This window comes from Heteronotia binoei, chromosome 21 (assembly GCF_032191835.1).
Source record: "Heteronotia binoei isolate CCM8104 ecotype False Entrance Well chromosome 21, APGP_CSIRO_Hbin_v1, whole genome shotgun sequence".
Classification (NCBI taxonomy): domain Eukaryota; kingdom Metazoa; phylum Chordata; class Lepidosauria; order Squamata; family Gekkonidae; genus Heteronotia; species Heteronotia binoei.
Window position 1 is genome coordinate 171,824,256 of NC_083243.1, and position 19,830 is coordinate 171,844,085.

At 40.9% G+C, this 19,830-nt stretch overlaps 1 protein-coding gene across 1 annotated transcript in view; it reads left to right on the forward strand.

The window, feature by feature from the left end:
* The first annotated feature begins 5,935 nt into the window (after positions 1 to 5,935).
* Positions 5,936 to 19,830, forward strand: part of GRK2 (G protein-coupled receptor kinase 2) — a 68,340-nt gene continuing 54,445 nt past the window's right edge. The window contains exon 1 of the mRNA XM_060261506.1: positions 5,936 to 6,764. Within this exon, the coding sequence (XP_060117489.1) occupies positions 6,652 to 6,764 (113 nt within the window). The 5' untranslated portion in view covers positions 5,936 to 6,651. The remainder of the gene's footprint in view (positions 6,765 to 19,830) is intronic.

Here is a 19,830-nt window from a genome sequence, read left to right on the forward strand (position 1 = left end):
CCAAGTCTTGTAGGGCCCATGCCTTATTAGACAGAGAGTCCCACCAGGTTGGGGCCCAATCTGAAAAGGCCCTGGTCCTGGTCAAGGACAGCCAGACTGCTTTGGGGACGGCCTTTACCAATACATTGTTACTGAACAAGCATGATGCTCCTTGAGGGGTATACAGGGAGTTATGGGCACATGAAATTAAGATGAGGGGAGTTGCTTCAGAGACATAAGTGATCTGCTGAGCTGATAGCTCTAAACTGCAAAAATAGGTAAACAGAGCTCCAGTATTAGTTCCCTGGCTGTGCAGGACTCTAAAATAGGGAGCATCTGTTATGTTTCATGGCACTTATTTTTGGGAATGAAGATCTTACCTGAATTTTAAAGACACAGCCCATTGCACAAGAGGCTACTGGGGCCATGGCTCAGTGACAGAGTATCTGCTTTGCATGAAGAAGCTTTCAGATTTGGTTTGTGACATTTCCAGTTTAAAAGGTAGACTGGAGAGCTGCTGCCAGTCAGAGTAGACTGATAGACCAGTGACCTGAGTTAGTACAAGGCATGGTCATGTGTTTAACAATCAGTAAAATGAAGTCATTACTGTTCCCATCTAGATTGTACTGTTTGTAATATTTTGCCTCGGACTGGGAGGCTGTTTTCTTCATTCTGATCCCTCTGGCCGTTGGGCAAGATTGGTGCTCAAGGCCATCCTGGATAACCATTACAAAGGCACTATCTAGCAAGAACTATGATGCGGTGCCAAGGATCTAGGGCAGGGGCATCAAACATGCGGCCTGCGGGCCAGATCAGGCCCGCGGAGGGCTCCAATCAGGCCCTCCAGCAACTGGCTGTCACCTGCTTCATTTTCCCTTGCCTGCTTTTTTCAGTCTCCATTTTGTGTTTCTCCCCCGACAGGCCAGAGCAGCAAAGCAGCCTTTCCCTCTCCCCTCTCCCTTTTCCCAAACGGAGGAAGAGGGAGGAGCAGCCTCAGCCAATGAGGGAACTTGGCTCTATAGCTCTGCTGGGTGATTAAGTTTGCCAGGCTCAATTAATCACTCTGCAGAGCTACTGAGACAAGCCTCTCTTCCTTCTAATAAATGGCTGAGGCTCCTCCCCCTCCTCCTGCCCTGGGGAAGGAAAGAAAGAGCCAGAGCTTCCTTTGCCAGTCCCCACCATCAGGAGAGCTATAAAGAATGCTTTTAAGACTAGCAACGTTTTAGTGGAGGTATGAGCTTTTTGCCTTGCTACAGAGAGAGAGAGTTTTGTTGGGCTTGTAACTGGGTTCCCCTCCTCTTTTTCACTGTACTCATGCCCTCCAGTCTTTCTCTTTATTTAGAAGAGAAATATCAGCATTAGGCTGAGAGTGTGTTCCACCCCAGGTTTACCCAGCAAATTTTCCTTATTTTTTCTTTCACATTTTCCTTTGTTTGGGGGTCTTGAATTTAGACTTCCCAGATAGTAAGCTGACACTGACCACTATACATGGCTGTCTCTCTGTTCTTGCAGTTGTTTTTTTTGGGGGGGGGGGTTGTATTTTTTTTTTTAGTTGTAGTCATTTTTCTGGGGGAAATTATAGTTTTGTAGACAAGCACATAGCTTGTCTGTGCTATAGTGCCTTCACATGTTCTTGACTAGTACTTGAAGCAACGTCTGTACAAAAGCTCACAATGCCCAGCTGCTTCATGTTCCTCTGGGTCTTAGGCTCAAAGCATTGACCATGAGATATCTGTAATGAATGTCAATGAAGCAAAAGTAGGGGTTTGTAGAATCTTTCGGGATCAAGTGCCGTGTTCTACTGGAGAAAGTTTTCCTTCCAGATGTTTCGTTCTCGGCTGCGGAGAACATCCTCAGTGGCGTTGCAGCCGGAGCAGGCGCTCAGACCTTCTTGGCTGCTGTGCATTGAGTGGGGCCAGGGCTGCTGGAGAGCTGCTATTTGTAGGCTGGAGGGGGTGTGATGAAAGGGCAATTGGTTTGTGGATGTGCCCATTGTTTGGTGGGGCTTCCTGGAAGGGTAGTGATAAGGAAACTGGCTGTTGAATGTGACCATTGTTCTGTGTTAATTGCTGGGAAGGTTGGAAGGGGTTTGAAGATAAGGAAGATGGTTGTTGACTGTGCTGATTGTTCTGTGAAGGAAAACTTCTGGAAGGAAAACTTTCTCCAGTAGAACACGGCACTTGATCCCGAAAGATTCTACAAACCCTAATGATGTTACCAGCCGTGAAAACCTGAAATCTTTGATAAGCAAAAGTAGGTTTGCAACTTACAGATGTGCACACCTGAACAGCACATATTCAAGACTGGTAGAGCACACACATTGTCTGCAGTTTTTGATGCAATAATTCATGGCAAGAGGTGACATTTATCAGTGACTGTAAAACAAAATATTGCAAGCGGGCTGATATTTTAAGCATGTTTTATTTTAAGCAAAAAAAAAATCTTTAATTGTGTGTCTGTGCCCTTTATAAAGTTTATATGTCCGCTACCTGGCATTACATTTTATGATACACATGGCCCAGCCCGACAAGGTCTCATTTATGTCAAATCCGGCCCTCATAACAAATGAGTTCGACACCCCTGATCTAGGGCCAAGGACAGTCTTAGTGATTTTGGGGCCCTAGGCAAAAGTCCAGGATGAGGCCCCATAATCACTGCCCACCTTCCTGGGGTCAAGCAAGGGATAGCTAGCACCACTGGAAGCTGGCTGCCTAAGCGCCAGATGGGGTAGATGCAGCAGCTACGGGAGCCTGCATTAAGGGGATGGGACCTTGACTGGTTGAGCAGCCTCTCAGTGCAGGTTCTGTGGTAGCTTCCCAGGTTACCCTGACTAAGAATTGACCCTGGCTAGTGCATTTCTAGCACTCAGCTCCAACCTTGAAGCAATTTATACAAGAAAGTTGGGTTTTTGCTATCATTTCACCTTATATTCATATCCAGGTAAGTAAAGTTATCTGTCTGTCTATCTCTATCGTCAGCACAGTTCTATTGAGCTCCTAAGAGCCTGGTGGAAATACAGGTTCCTGGTTTTGTAGTCATATAATTCCTTTTCCTGCTTTGAGGCAATATTCATTTGTTAAAAGAGGCCCTGTCTTTAGTTTGACACATCCAAAGAAACCTATTTCTCAGCCTCTTTGGTATCTTGTATCTATGGAGAACCATTCTAAGTATTACCAAGCTACCCTTAATATTTAACCTAGGGTCACATCTTTTAGTTAGGCCTTGCCTCTCAGGGCTCTCAGTCCTTGACTAAAGGGTACATATGACAAACTGTACAAAACAAGCAGAACAGAGTTCTTTGTTCTGCTGCTTAAAACCAGTGCGGCTTACCCAACTGAAACTATACAAAAACAGTTTACTGACCTTTTTTTCAAATATTTATTTAAAAACTTTCCTGGACAAAAATCAAGCTATGCTAATTCTATTAGTTTTTGTTTTCCATTGACCAAAGTACAGAGATGAGTATGCTAATGCTTATTGCAATCAAAAGCCAAGTTTTGAGTCGACCAGAGCTGACTGCGACGACAAGAACAGCAAGTGTTGGCACCTCCCCCCCCCCCCCATGTATGAACAGGGCAGCACAGATCCTTCACTACTACTGGAACAATCAATCAATTTATTTGGCTAATGACCAGTACAAGTCAAAAAGCAAAAAATATTCAATAAAACATTTAAGAATAAAATTGATCTAAATAAAACAGGAATATCTCTAAGATTAAACATTTAAAATCCATACATAAGAATTTAAAATCTGGACCTATTATGAAGCTCTAAAATTTAGAATCTATATCTAAAATTTCACACCGAATTCTACAAGCTGCTGAGAAAAATGTAGCACAGCTAATAGTGACCTGTGGATTCACACCCATCAAAAGCTTCCTTAAAATAAGTAATTATTAAGCAGAGGGGAAATTACATTAGATCGAACTTCCTGATAGAAACGACAACAAAACAGTACATGTTCTATAGATTCCACCTCATCAGTGCCACATGGACAGGTTCTCTCCTTCATGGGAGTTTTTTTAAATCTCCCATCTACAACTGCTTTGTTCTGAGCTCCTCCCCCCCCCCCTTTGTGCTTCAAAGTGCCCAAAGAGCTTCTCGGAGCTGCTCTTGACCAACTAGCACTGAAGCTTTTAACACTGCCTTACTAGTCCTCTCCTGCTCTTGGCAGGTACCACTAGAACAGTAATATCCCCTCCATCAGCTGTACTGCAATTGTAAATGGAATCTGTTTGTACATTCAGTTGCCAGCCATCGTGCTAACAGAAATCAAATAAGGCAGCTGTAATCTAAGTCTGCCTTGTACTCCCCACACATGAACTGTATAGACACCACATTCTCAACCAGTAACTCTGAAAAAGGCGTAAAACAAGTTTTACTATGCAGACTGTTGATTGTCTTCCACTATGTTATACTGAAAAAAGCAACTGAAATATTTGCTATTGGATCGAATTTCTGTAAGTTGCAAAGTTATTTTAGGGAAACTGCACTATCTCTCACTGTCTTTTTGTTTACAAGCCTAAGTAACTGTGCCTCTGAGCATAAATGCATAGCAGTAGAAGTGTGCCCCACGTTAGAAGATAAAAAAAAGCTTTTATTTAAATGTGCATTAATAATCTTGCATCTGACAAAGTGGGCTTATCCACAGAAGTCTGTGAAAATAAAAACATATTTGTATTTAATGTGCCATGAAATACCTGATTATTTTTTTGTGCAATAGATTAACAAATCTGTCTTGAACTAATTAGTTGCACCTCTCCCTGAAGATTTTAGTTTTCATTTTCTTCACAGTAGTAATTATTAGTATCAATACAATTTATATTTGCATTCCTGTGTGTGTGTGTGTGTGTGTGTGTGTGTGTAAATCTAGGTCCTTTTCCTGAATAAACCTTTAATTCAAGAATATTTCCATGCCCCCCTCCAGAATATTCAAAAGTTACAGGTGAAGCCCTTGTAAATCCCACACATTTTGGTTCTAATCTATTTGAGAACATACTACGTGACCTTTTTGTGTAGGAAAGCGAACATTCAGATTGGAAAACCCCTTGTATTAAATAGCACTAGAGCATAAGACCACATGATTACTGCTTACCACACATTGTTAGATTAAAAATTAGAAATTACCTCAGTGGATACAGAAAAGTACAACACTTAATTCATGCAAGGAAACATTTAAAAGGGTGGGATGAAGGGCTGTCCAATACTTTCTCAGGAGGCACAGCCTGACTATATCCAATACTTGGCACAAATATAAAATGCCAACTATACTTATCGTGTGAGCAGAAATTTGCCTAATATTGTGGCACTTACCTTCCAAAATGCCTCAAACAGTTGATTAGAATACCATCTTTCTGCCTTGAGAACAAGATCTTAGAAGTCTGAAACTGAAATCAAATTCCATAACAGTATTTGAAAAGTTAAATACCAGACAGCAGACATTTGCAGTATCTGAACATTACATCACACTTTTGGGGAATGTGTATGCTAATATTTGAAGCATTCTTTAGACGATTACACTGGTGACCTGTTTCTCCAATCCCCACCACCATGGAAGTGGCCCTTTTAATTTATCCTTTTTTGCATAACTCTTGGCAAGTATTCAATAAATATTTTCCTTGGTCACATATTATGTAAAGAATGCATAACTTTCATCTCATATTTAGGATAAGGATATTTAGGCAGCAGGCAAGAACAAGAACCTCTTTGACTCTCTATTGCACTACACCTAAGGCAGTCACAAACTCAAGCGCCCAGTTAGGCCTTCGAGCGTTCCTCGATTGGAACGCCCACAAGCCGCCCAGCGCCTCGGGCTGCGCTTGAATCTAAACCCGGCCTAGGCCAATTGAAGTGCAAGTCCACCGGTAGTCTCCAGGGGGCAGCATCGGGCGGTGAACTTTAGGCTTCCATTCCTCCCCTCCCTTATTTTGCCCGGGCACTGTTGCTTTAAGCCCGAGTCAGAGAGGGAGCGAGGAGTGCTGCGGTGCGCAGTGGAGTTCCTTGCGTCTGCAAAAGGTGAAAAAAAAACAAAGCAGAAGGATAGGAGGAGGCGAAGGAAGGAAGTGTGAGAACTCGGGATCCGCTCGCTTATGCTTAGCATTTAATCAGTGCACTGATATTGTACGTGTTTGCACTGGCTTTTGCACCCACTTTTGCGGCATCCCTCTTGCTGTGGTCGCGGCTTTCTCCTTCCCAAGCCCGGATCACACCCCTACACACACACACAAAAAGAAAAGCAGTGACAGATAAGGCAACGATCGAGGTTAAACTCCCTCCCTCCGCCACTCGGATCGGCGTTGACAGGCAGCGAGCGCAACAGCAGCAACCTCCCTCTGTCCCCTCCCTACACACACACGCAGCCCTGGAGGAAGGGAAGCCAATCGCAGAGTGCAGGGGGGCGAAGTAGCAGCAGCAGCAGCAGCCCAGAAATAAGGAAGAACCGCTGCTTCTCTGCACAGGCATCATGTGGGTCTGTTTGTAAGCGGGGTGGGGGGGCCAGATCCCCTCTCTTTCCCTCCCCCACCCCACTCCCCCCCTTTCAACACACGCATCCACACGCGCGCACCCCAACAAGGAAGAGGAGACGAGGGAGCCGCAGAGGCCGCGGGAATAATAAGAGAATTGATTGTGGGGGGAAAAAAAAGGAAAGCAGAAGAAATATTTCCTGGCAAGATGGCCGACTTGGAGGCTGTGCTCGCTGATGTGAGCTACTTGATGGCTATGGAGAAAAGTAAATCTACTCCAGCAGCCAGAGCAAGCAAGAAGATCGTGCTACCTGAGCCGAGGTGAGCTGGGGGGCAGGTGCGGGGCCCAGCGGCGGTAGAGGCGGCTTAGTGGCTGCATTGCCCTGGATGTGAGTGTGTGCGTGCCTTGAAACCAATCCAACTCCCCTCACCTCCTGCAGAAGGCATCTGGAGCCACCTCTGGCATCTGGGTTGAACCGGAGGGGGGTGGTGGGGGTGGTGTTCCCCTAAAACAACATCTTTGCGTGTACGTGGTTGTATTGTCATATTGGGCATGAGGATGGCTTGTCTGGGTGCCCTGGCTCCGCTTCCTGATTCTTCACTCTGCCCGGATAGCTGGGTATTATTTCCTTCACTCCTTACAGCAGAAATCCTGGCGCTTCTAGAGGAGCAACCTCTCCCCCCCCCCCCCACAAATTCCCCCAAGCTTGACATCACAGTCTCCCCCTTTCTTTGTATGTATGTGCGATTGTTAAACTCCAGCAAAGAGATAAGCTAAGGTATTGGACTGTATGTGCCAAGAGCATGTTTTTCTTTTCAGAGCCATGCTACTTTGTGTTATGAAGAGCCAAGGCATAGATGCCTGCTGTGGCAGTGGCTGGGATCATTCTTGCGATGCCCTAAACACTCTCAGTGCAGTCTCCTGTTTTACAGTATTCCCTGTGCAGGGTATGGGCCGTTCACAAGCGCATAGAACAGCCTCTCGTTAACTCTTAAGGCATAAAGCTAGGAGGGGAAGGGGAGACATCCAGGGGTCCTTTTGTAGAAAAATAGGTGGTGGAGCTCATCCAGGGATTGTTATTCAGCTGCACATACTATTCAATGGACAAGGAGGTGGAACTCTCAGAATGAGGAGGTGGAACTCAGAAAGGTTCAGGAGCTGCCACTGAATCTGGTGCCTGGAGACATCTATCAGTATAATCACCCAGTGGCTGTGCAGATTGGCGCTGCAAATAGCACTAAGGCCCTTATTCACCTTGTGGCAGTTGTGAGTTCAATTGAGAAGGGGGCTGGCACTCACAGTAGTGCAAGTTTCTAATGTGTAGCCATTGGAGCATAGCTTTTCTATCAGCAAATGAGGGGAAATGCATGTAGGCCAAGGCCCTGGTTAAGGAAAGGATCTTTATTACTCAAGAGACACAGAAATGTTTCAGAGTACTAAGTCAGATCTCTTCCCAGCTCATCCAATTGGGGCAAAAGGCCACATTTTATTTAACTCTGCTTCCTAGCAAGAGTTACCAAGGGGAACAGGGTTGGACCTAACAGGTATCATGCACCATCAACAGGTGAGCAAAAGCAGGCCTCTTCTCTCTTTCCATGTGGCCTGTCATTTTTGCACCTTCCAGCCTGAGGCCTTACCAATTGAAGAAGTCTGGTCAGAACCTCCCATTACTCCACTCTGCGGAAGGAAGACTTGAACAGCTGCTGAGGACCCATGGTACAAAGCTGCCATTTCGAAGGCTGAAGCAAATTTGTTACCATGACACAAGGTCCTAACAGCGGTTGTGGTCTTTCACATGAATGCTGTTGCAATATGGAAGTACCCAAATGAGGACTTTTGCCCAAAGTTCCATAGCCTTTGGAGAGATGGGGATAGCAGAAGGGAGGCAGCAACATAACCAGTTTGCTTCACTTGTTCTCTGTCTCCAGGGCAGCCCTGATGTCTGACTCCCTATTTTAGGACTATAGTATAATCATATCACATGTCCTTTGTTATGATTCCAGTTTGTTTATGCCCTTGCTTATACCTTTGGGATTGTCTGTGAAAGAGGGATCTTGAAAGTGACAGCTTCTCTTTTCAGGAATCATATGGTCAGTGAGGGAACCAAGGCTATGTCCTAGAAGACAAGTAGCGGTGGTTCTCAACTGATGGAATGCAGGGTTTCATAACAGTTACTAGGAATTTGTTCTTCTTCAATCCTCTGCCTGCTTGAAAGTTCACATGCTGTGTTCTGGCGATGCTACCTGTCACATATTATCCATCTGTGGTCTTTCGGCATTTTAATCATAACCATGGACGCTCAACATTTCTCATAATTCCACATTTCCCTACCACCATTTCTCATAATCCCACATTTCTTCGATGTGCCATGTCTCACTAGCATTTATCTCTTGTGCTTCTGCAATGTGTTATGTCCTTAGATTTATTATTTATGGTAAACTTTAACAGCAGGACACATGTAAACATATAAACGTCCTTGGGAAAAATGGGATTTTTGTTTTTATCATGGTAGGACCCAAGAGTGACTATTGGGATGTAAAATACGAAAGACTGAGAAGGACTGAATAAGGGAATATGAGCTCTGCAGTGAGGTCTGGTCCCAGCAGGGGGCTTTCTGAGGAGCAGAAATACGGTAGATACATCAGCAAGAATGGTGAGGATACCACGTGGGTGTCAGGGTTTGTTGGGGTCCAGAATATCTGTCTGAAGCAGATACTGCTGGAAAATCCTTTCTGTTCTGTAGGGGGAAAGTTGGCATGCTGCTTCTGTCTGTCTTCCCCTAGGAACCTTTCTGATTTTGACCTCATAGGCTTCATTCTGGAAGCCAGCAGAAAAAAAAGAGAAAATGGCCAGAATTGCCTAGAAGGGCCAGTGATCAACAGAGTCCAAAGGAATTCTAGGTTCCCTTTAATATGAGCACACTGACCTGGCAGACTGTTAAGCAGACTGTGTCTCATGAGCAAGGAAAATGTGTTAGAGGAGATAGGTAATGAGCAGAACTGTATACACAAAAACATAAATGTGCAAAATAAGTAGGGTATGTTTTCACATAGTGCATTCTGTCTCTCATCGTGGGAAGAGCAATACAATACATAAAGTCTTCTGTCCAAATCCTTCTACCTGACATTTCATAATTTTACATATATGTACCATTGTTGTTGCTTATGCAAAGCAAAACTTAGGTTTTGATTTAATTTAATGGAAAAACAGTTTGCGAGGGTGCTGGTTGCTTTAGCCCATACTATTTTTGTGATCTTGGCACAGACAAAGCCTTGGTCTTGAGAATACAATGTAGCTGTTCTTAAAGACCGTGCTGCTTACCAAATAGATAGGCTTATGGAAACAACGTGCCACTTGGCCCCAGCACACTTTGCCTTTCATGAACATTTCTTCTTGGACAGTTCCTGTTTTTCATCTGTTATCTCAGAATTAAGGGGAATTTATCAAAAGAGCTGAAGACAGGAAGATGGCTGCAGGCTCCCTGGGTAACCTTGTGAAAATGCATGTACAGGGCCATCCCTAGCTGACCATCCAGGATTGGAAAAATAAAAGAACCAAGTTTCTAAACAGGATGAACATTAGCAAAAGGACTGCGTGGCATGGCTGAGTTCGTTACCTAAATAGCAGGGAACTTCCTTTATTTATGTTACATTTAGATGGGTAGCTGCGTTGATGTGAAGCATCAGAACAAAGTCCGAGTCCAGTGGCATCTTTAAGACCAACAAGGTTTTATTTGCGGTATAAGCTTTCATGTGCATGCACACTTCTTCAGATATAATGAAATGGAAATTACCAGTCCATACATGTAAGTAGAGAGTGAGCAGTAAATTAGCATACAGCATAATGAAAATGTTTAACAGATTAAGGACCAAGCAGGAATAACAAGTTTAGTTTATATGATTACCATTTGTTTGGGTTTAATTCCGAGAAGAAACGTAATGAAGGAAATAAATATGTCAAAATTGAAGATCAGTGAGCGAATGTATCCTTAATTATGGGACTCTGAGAGTAATTAACTGAGACCTTACCATTATGCTATCTTCATCTCCTCTCAAGCATGCAGGTGACCTTACAGCATCATCTTCTTTGAAGTGGAGGTAACTGGCTGTGTAGAGTTATGTCCCCTGTCCTCAGACCAGAGAAATATATTCTGATCTACCATTCCAAATTACACTACGTTCTACATTTCATTACATTACAATCTACTATTTTAATCTGTTATTCCAAATACGAAAAACATTGAAGAGGATGTATGGCCCTTCTGGGGGATTGTTGAGAATAGAGATGTAAAGGCTGAATTAGGTTAGCATATGTAGTGTGATAAGAAACCAATATTCCTGTTAAGTCCTGGGGATTCCATTGTTCTGGGTGTTGCAATAACCTGCAACTCAGCAATTTCTCTTTTTAGTCTGTTCCTGAAGTTCCTTTGCAATAAAACAGCTACTTTGAAGTTTTGTTCTTGAAGGTTGTAGCATTTTTTACTGGTTTCTCAGTCTTATGATTCTTGATGTCAGATTTGTGTCCATTTATCCTTTGGAGTAGGGTTTGATCTGTTTGCCCTATGTAGAGAAGCAAAGGGTATCTTTACAATAAAAACATCCAGGGCGTCATTACAATAAAAATGTCATCAATGTATCATAGGTATACTATACCTGCAATAAATTGATATTCTTATTGTCTGGACACACTGTAAAGAAATTCTGGACATATTCCACCAGGCATTCAACAACAACACCTTAAACTGGAAACCTACTGACCAATAAACTTTTACATTTAGGGCTTTATTTTTGTAGAAAAAGCCCAGCAGGATCTCATTTGCATATTAGACCTCACCCCCTGACATCACCATTGTTTTGTGCAGGAACTCATTTGCATATTAGGTCACACACTCTGACACCAAGCCAGATGGAACTGTGTTCCTGTGCATTCCTGCTCAAAAAAAAGCCCTGCATATGTCTTCAGCTACTCAACATACCAAACTATCAGCTTCAGCCTTCCAAATCGGACATTCAGTGGGTGGTCTCAAAGTAGCTGTTTGAGGTCACCCTCAGGATGGAAGGAGCAAAATGGCAGGGTCTCAGTTAATTACTCTCAGTATTCCACAATTAAGGATACATCTGCCCATTGATCTGCAATTTATATTTCATATTTTCCCATATTTATTCCCTTTAAAATGTTTCCCCCAGGAATTAAACCCAAACAAATGGTAAGAACATAAGAGAAACCATGTTGGATCAGGCCAGTGGCCCATCCAGTCCAACACTCTGTGTCATACAGTGGCCAATATATGTATGTGTGTGTATATAACACACACACATACATACATAGATATACACATACACACACACATATATACTGTGGCTAATAGCCACTGATGGACCTCTGCTCCATATTTTTATCCAATTCCCTCTTAGCTATATAAACTAAACTTGGTCTTTGAATTTGTTAAACACCTTCATTATGCTGTGTGTAATTTACTGCTCACCCTCTTACTGTAATTTACTGCTCACCTTATATGTATGGACAGGTAATTTCTGTTTCATTGTATCTGAAGAAGTGTGCATGCACACGAAAGCTTATACCTTGAATAAAAGATTTTTGGTCTTAAAGTTGCTATTAGACTCAAACTTTGTTGTTCTCTTACATTGTTACTCTTAAGGAATTCAAAGGCAATGTTTTATCCTAAAGAGAGGTTAGGCTAACTGACAGCAAAACTTGGTTTCAGCTGTTCAGTACGTTTTGCGGTCAAGCAAGGATTTGAATTGGGGTTTTCTGGATCCCAGCTTAATGCTCAAATCCACAAACTACATTGTCTCTGTACATTAAAGACTGGGAGGCTTTGTCTACGCAGATGCTCCAAGAGGGAATGAATGAAAATAGAACTCAAGACTTCTGGTTTCGGCAACGCGCGTTTAGAAGCGGCTTGGACCGGTGCATCCAGAGCCGCTTCTAAATCGGATCGTTAGAGGGGTTGCCCATGAAGGATGACTCAACTCTGGGGCCCAGGAAGGGTCCCAGAAGGCAGGGTGCTTGAGCGGTAGAACAGGGGTGTCAGCGGAGGCGGCTGCCCCCCAATCCCGCTTGCTCCTAGCCTCATCGCTCCGATTGCCATTTTTAAATGGCAAGGGGGTCAGCCACCGGCTTCTTCTTTTTTCTTCTTGCACTCTACATTTTGGACCTTAAAACTCTGCAATACTAAGACAAGCGGCATCAATCTTCCTACTACTGCAAGTGTTCTTTCTTCATACTATTGATGTGAATGGCAATATCCTTGACAAGCAGGGAAATGGAGGACTAGGACTGAAGCAGACTTCAAGTGAGGCAAAAGACTGAGAAGGGGGGGGGAATCCCCCTCCTTCTTTTTCAAGGCTTGTAAAAGTTTCTGCCTATCCTGGTAATATTTATAACACCTGCATGAGGAGATCGCACCAATTTTTAGTTATGCAAGAGACTTGATGGCTGAAGTTAACTGATTTGCTTTAAACCCCCTTTAGGGGAGAAAAAGTTTTGGATTTTGGGAAAGTTGCTTGCTTGCAAGCTTATATGGATGTGAAGGACAGCTGGCTTAATACTCTGAAGCTTAAATTGAAGTGCTCTGAATGAATTTATAAGAGTCCCAACTAGGCTTCCCAATCCCCAGGTCCCAGAGGGGGATCCCCCGGTTTTACAGGCTTCCTCCCTCCCCCAGCCAGCTGGCTGGCGGGGGAAGCTCCGCCCCCAGAGCCATCATGCACCTCCACGAACAATTCCCATAGGGAATGATGGGGAATTGATCCGCGGGTATCGGGGGCTCTGGGGGGGCTGTTTTTTGAGATAGAGGCAATTTTCAGTATAGATTCTAGTGCCTCTTCCCAAAATACCTCCCATGTTTCAAAAAGATTGGACCAGGGGGTCCAATTCTATGAGCCCCAAAAGAAGGTGCCCCTATCCTTCATTATTTCCTATGGAAGGAAGGCATTTCAAAGGTGTTCGGTCCCTTTAAATGTGATGGCCAGAACTCCCTTGAAGTTCAATTATGCTTGTCACACCCTTGCTCTCGCCTCCTCCCCCAATGTTTCCTGGCTCCACCCCCCAAAGACTCCTGGCTCCACCCCCAAAGTCCCCAGATATTTCTTAAATTGGACTTGGCAACCCTAGTCCCAACTGACTTTTAAAGGCTGGTGGGCATTTTATACTGACTTATAAGACATAGCAGGATCTCTGGTTGCAAGAATCTGTTGTCCATCCCTGGACCAAGGGAGGCTAGGTTGCGGCAGACGTGAGCTAGGGCCTTCTCGGTGGCAGCGCCAGAATTGTGGAATACTCTCCCAGAGGCCATAAGGGCCCTGCGGGATCTTTCTACTTTCCGCAGGGCCTGTAAGACCGAACTGTTTCGACAGGCCTTTGAGACCTAACCTAAATTTGGGAGAGAGCTGCCACTCTACACCGTTACAAAGTACCATGATCACATTTACATTTATATCTACGTTAAATTATATTATAGTGATACAGCACAAAAAATGCAATGGAATGTTTTAAATGTTTAAGTGTTTTAAATAATTTTAAATTGTAGTTTTTTATTGGTTAAATTGTAAAAAATGTATGTTGTTAGCCGTCCTGAGTCCGCTTGCGGAGAGGGAGGGATAGAAATTTAAAGTAATAAGAAGAAGAACACTTTGGCAAATTTCCAAAGTGGATTCTTACCTATTCTTGTTGGATGATATGGATATAACTCTTTAACCTTTTTTTATTTTTTATTTTTCTTCCTTTTATCTGTGGCTGGAATATTTTTGACATAGTTTAAATATTTTTGGCTTTGGATTCCTTTTTTTATTCACCCTTCCTTTTTTTTTTTGCATTATCAAATATGGGAACTTTTTCCTACTTTCTATTATTTTTTGCTTTTCTTTTTGGGATTGCCTGGTTTCCTTTCTTTTTTTTTATTATTGGCTTAATTTTTAATTCTTGATTTCACTCTTGGATTACAAGTAGGGCATTCAGCCCTGGACTACAAATTTATGCTTTGAAGTTCCTGAAATTTGAAGCTATTGAAAGACGTTGTAGTGACTTGGATTTCAACTGAATCAGCATTGCTAGAGGACTTGTAATAGTGAGTTCTTGTTGTTGCTGTGAACTGAATTGTTTTGCCTATTGACTATTGTGTGGTTGGCTAAAAAGTTTTGTTTACTATTATTCTTACCGTTGTTTTGGCTACCACAAATTGTTGACTGAAGCTAGAAGGCTGGTTTCTTTTTAAAACTATTTCATAATAAGGGCATTGCTTGGTGGAGATTAGCTTATCTGTTATAAACAGGAACATAGTGTTTTAAAACAAACTCTGAAGAGGCATTATTGGACTTGTGGCTGTGAGTGTGCTTATTCTAATAAGAATGGAAAATAAAGCTGGGATTGTTTTCAAAGAAACAGTAAAAAGAAAAAGAAAACAGAGAAGGAAAGCCACCAATTCCCTCACCTATTGCTCCTCCTGGGCCAGAGAAATTTATGACCATGCAGGGAGACATGAAAGAAATGCAAACCACCTTAATGACTGCTATAGCACAGTTGACTAGTAAAGTAGACAGTATTGGTGAACAGATGGCAGAGATTAAACAAGAGCTTTTGGAGAACAGCAGACAGACAGCTGAGACTAACAAAGCCTTAAAAGTATTAGATGGTCAAGTGACAGAGAATATCCAAAAGGTGGAACATCTGGAAAAAGAACAGAATATACATGATTCTAGACTTTTGCAGTTGGAAGTAGACAAGCTGCCTATATGTTGAGGTTTCAAAATATACCAGAAGAGAAAACTGAAGTTTTACAGAAAATTTTAAGCGAAGCCTTGGTTGAAATTTTACAGGTGACTCCTCAGAGGATGGAAGAAGTGTTTGATCAAGTCAGACGGGTGCCATCAAGTTATACAAGACGAAACAAATTACCTCGTGAAGTTCCTTTGAAGCTCACAAGAAAGAGGACTAAAGATGACATTTTGAAGCAAGTAAGAGACAGACCCATGATGATAGCCAGAAACATGCTGAACATTCTAAGAGAGGCACCTTGGCCAGTGAGACAAAAGAGGAGAGAATATCAAGCGCTAACAGACTTTATGAGAGGAAGTGAAATACCCTATATGTGGCTAATGCCAAAAGGCCTTCTTTTTACCTACCAAGAGAATAGATACAGGATAAATTCCATTTTTCAAGCTCAGAATTTTCTGGATAGAGTGAAGGAAAAAGAAGGCAAGGAAAAGAAGGAGGAGGAGGAGGAAGAAAGTTCTGGTGAAGAGAATCCAAATGAACCACGGAGATACCACACAAGACAGCATTCCAAAAAAGATAAGAAAGATAATGATAAGCAAAACCCATAACGGCCTCAATAGTTTCAATTAATGTGAATGGACAACTCTCCTGTCAAAAGGAGGAAGACTTTTAGATATTTGATAAAAATGGAAATGGATATAATTTGCTTACAAGAAACTCATATTCTAACTAAAGATCAACATCTTTTGAGAAATAAAAAACTTGGTAATTTATTTACAGCAACAGACATTAATAAAAAGAAAAGGGGAATGGCAATATATATTAAAGACAAATTTAACCCACAATTGCAGTATGCTTCTGAAGAGGGAAGAATTCTATTAGTGGAAATTACAGTGGATAATAAAAAAAAAATTACTTGCAAATATTTATGCCCCAAATGATCGACAAGAGAAATTTTTTCAAGATTTGCGTCTTAAATTATCAAAATTGGAGTATGTAGAATATTGTCTAATAGGAGATTTCAATGCAGTCTCTGATAGACAACTGGATAAAAAAAACGCACAAACAGACTAAAAGTAAAAATCTTCAACTGCCAATAAGTTTTTGGAAATTAGCAGAAGAACTGGATTTGGTTGATGTATGGAGAACAAGATATCCTAACTCTAAAGACTTTACCTACTATTCTTCTAGCCACCAAACTTGGTCAAGAATCGATATGTGTTGGCTTTCTGAAAGCATGATCAAAGATCTAGTTGAGACAGAAATTCAAACAGGAGTTATATCAGACCATAGTCCTGTAATGATAAAGCTCAAAGGTTCACGAATGAGAAAATCATGGAGGCTAAATATTTTAATTTTGAAAGATAAAGACTTTCTTAAAGAATCTAAACTGGAAATGGAATCTTTTTTCAAACAGAACATAACACAAGATGTAACGATGCAAGTAGTTTGGGACACCGCTAAAGCTTATTATAGGGGCCTTGCAATTAGATATAGTATCAAGAAAAAGAAAGAAAGAACTGAAAATTTTCAAAAGCTAATGTCACAAGCTGGAGAAGCTGAAAAGAATCTTAAAAAACAACCAACAAAACATTAATTTTAAAAAAAGTGAAACAAATGCAACACCAATTGAACTTGATTCTTATGGAGGAGACGGATATTAAATTGAGGTATAATAGACAAAAAAATTTTGAACATGCCAACAAGCCTGGAAAGTGGTTGGTTTATAGGATGAGAAAAGAAATGGCCAAAAGAATAATTACGACACTGAAAGATGAGAATAATAAAGAGAAAACTCAAAAGCAAGAAATATGTCAAATCGTGAAACAATTCTATAAAAAATTATATGAAGATAAGCAAGCTCATAAAATAGATTTAGAAGAATATATCAACCAAAATAATCTCAATAAATTTACAGAAGAACAACAAAAATTTTAAATGAACCAATAACAATAAGGGAACTTGGAGACGTAATGGTATCTCAAAAAAATGACAAAACTCCGGGTCCAGGTGGATTACCTGCAGAATTCTACAAAACTTATGAAGAGTCTTTACTATTACCATTTAAGTGTCTTATTGAAAAGATTCAAGAGGAAGGCCAAATACCAGTTTCATGGAAAGACGCTACAATATCTTTGATTCCAAAAGAAGATAATGATTTGAAAGATAATAAAAGGTATCGTCCAATCTCCCTTTTAAATGTGTATTATAAAATTTTCGCTGCAATATTGACACCACATTTGAAGAAAGTTTTACAGTCTATAATACAGTATGACCAAGCAGGGTTCCTTCCTAGGAGATATTTGAAAGATAATGTTAGAACAGTTTGTAATATCTTGGAATATTATGACACTCATCCAGAGGAACAACTGGCTCTAATATGTGTAGATGCTGAGAAGGCCTTCGATAATGTTCGTTGGCAATTTATGCTACAGCAACTGAAAGGTATGGAATGTGGTGAAAACTTCCTGAGAGCAGTAGAAGCAATATACTCTTCTCAAAGTGTAAGGGTGACAGTGAATGGTGAATTAACAGATGCAATTAATATTCAAAAAGGTACAAGACAAGGCTGTCCATTGTCACCTCTGCTTTTTATCTTATCTCTAGAGGTACTGAATAACCAAATAAGGGAAGATACAAATATAAAGGGAGCTGTGATAAAAGATGAACAATGTAAACTCAGAGCCTTTGGAGATGACCTAGTCTTTATACTAGAGCAACCAATAGACTCAATAGACTGTCTCATAAACAAGATTAAACAATTTGGCTACTGGGCAGGATTGAAGATTAATTACCACAAAACAAAAATTTTGACAAAGAATATGACAATGGATCAAATTAAATCTTTCCAGCAAAAATCAGGTTTTTGTATGAGAAAATAATCAAATATCTAGGTGTTTTTATTTCAAATAAGTGTAGCAATTTAAAATCAGACAATTATGATAAACTACTTAAATTTTTTTAAAAAGATTTGGAAAAATGGCATGACTTGAATCTATCCTTAATGGGAAGAATAGCCTTAATAAAGATGAATATCCTTCCAAGGCTACTATTCTTGTCTCAAACTATTCCAGTATTTTTAAATAGTGGATTTTTTCAAGAACTAAACAAGATGGTCTCTAAGTATGTTTGGCAAGGCAAAAAACCTAGAATCAAACTAAAGACATTGCAAGACTCTAAATTAAGAGCAGGTATGGGCCTTCCAGACTGGCAATTGTATTACAAAGCTTCTGTGGGTAAGACACTGGATACTACTGAATGATAAGAGACAATTGTTGTTAGAGGGACATGATCTCACTATGGGGTAGCATGCGTATCTATGGTATCAAAGACTTGAAGGCCATTCCTATTTTAAGAATCATTGGTTTCGAAAATCCTTGTACCACACGTGGTCATGGCTAAAGACCAGAATTTATCAAAAAATTCCAAGATGGGTGTCTCCAGTAGAAGCATTTACTCATCCAAATCTTCTAAAACCAAATCAGAATTATAGGTATGATGACCTGTTGGGAAAAGATAATCGAAAACCAGAGAAGGGTTGGAAAATATGGACATCAAAATGAGCTGGTGGTTGAGAATGCAAGTTGAATCGAGGTATGCTAAAGAAGAGACGACAGGTTTCAATACAGAACAATACTCATTTGACAAAATATTTTTGGGTCCACAGGAAAAGCTAATCTCCAAATTATATGCATAGCTACTTCAGATGAAGACACAAGATGAAGTTGTAAAAGACTGTATGGTTCAATGGGCAAAAAATTTTGGTCATAATATTACATTAGAAGAATGGGAGAGACTGTGGAAGCTCAATGTTGAATTAACTAGGTCAGCAATTTTTAAAGAAAACTTGTACAAGATGTTTTATAGATGGTACTTGACCCCACAGAAATTGTGTAAGATTTATACTAATATGTCTAACAAATGTTGGAAATGCACTAAACAGGTTGGTTCTTTTTACCATATGTGGTGGACATGTGAGACGGTGAAGGGTTATTGGAAAATGGTACACAAAATACTACAGAAGATTATGAAGACACAGATCCAATTCAAACCAGAACTATTTTTTATTGAATATATTTCCTGAGGACTGTTCCAAAGAAATGAGACGTTTGTTGGCACACTTCAACACAGCAGCCAGGATTCTGTTGGCACAGAGATGGAAATCTCAGGAAATTCCCATGAAAATGGACTTGGTGGGAAAAATTCTGGAAACAGCAGAGCTGGACTTTCTAGCCTAGCTGTTGGCTGGGAGATCTAAGGAAGAAGCAAGGAAATACTGGATGAAATTTTATGCCTGGTTAGACAATCAAGATTCTCTGGTGTGAACTTATTTCTCCCTTTTCCCCTGTATTTTATATTATAAAATTGCCTTTACTGGAATTGTCAAAACTAATAGATAATTTAACCAAAAGATTTATAGTATAAAATTTTAAAATGTTGATGATGTTTAGTATAGAGATAATAATATGGGACAATTTATGTAAAGAAAGTATTGTAGATGTAAGCTTGTATTTTTTGAAAGTATCTTTATGCAGAATAAGGTTAAAATGTATTGCGCTCTCTATTCCCCCTATCCCCTACCCTTACTCTTTCTGAAACTAATAAAACTTTTTTTAAATTGTAAATGGAACTCAAGGATGCTGCTCATCA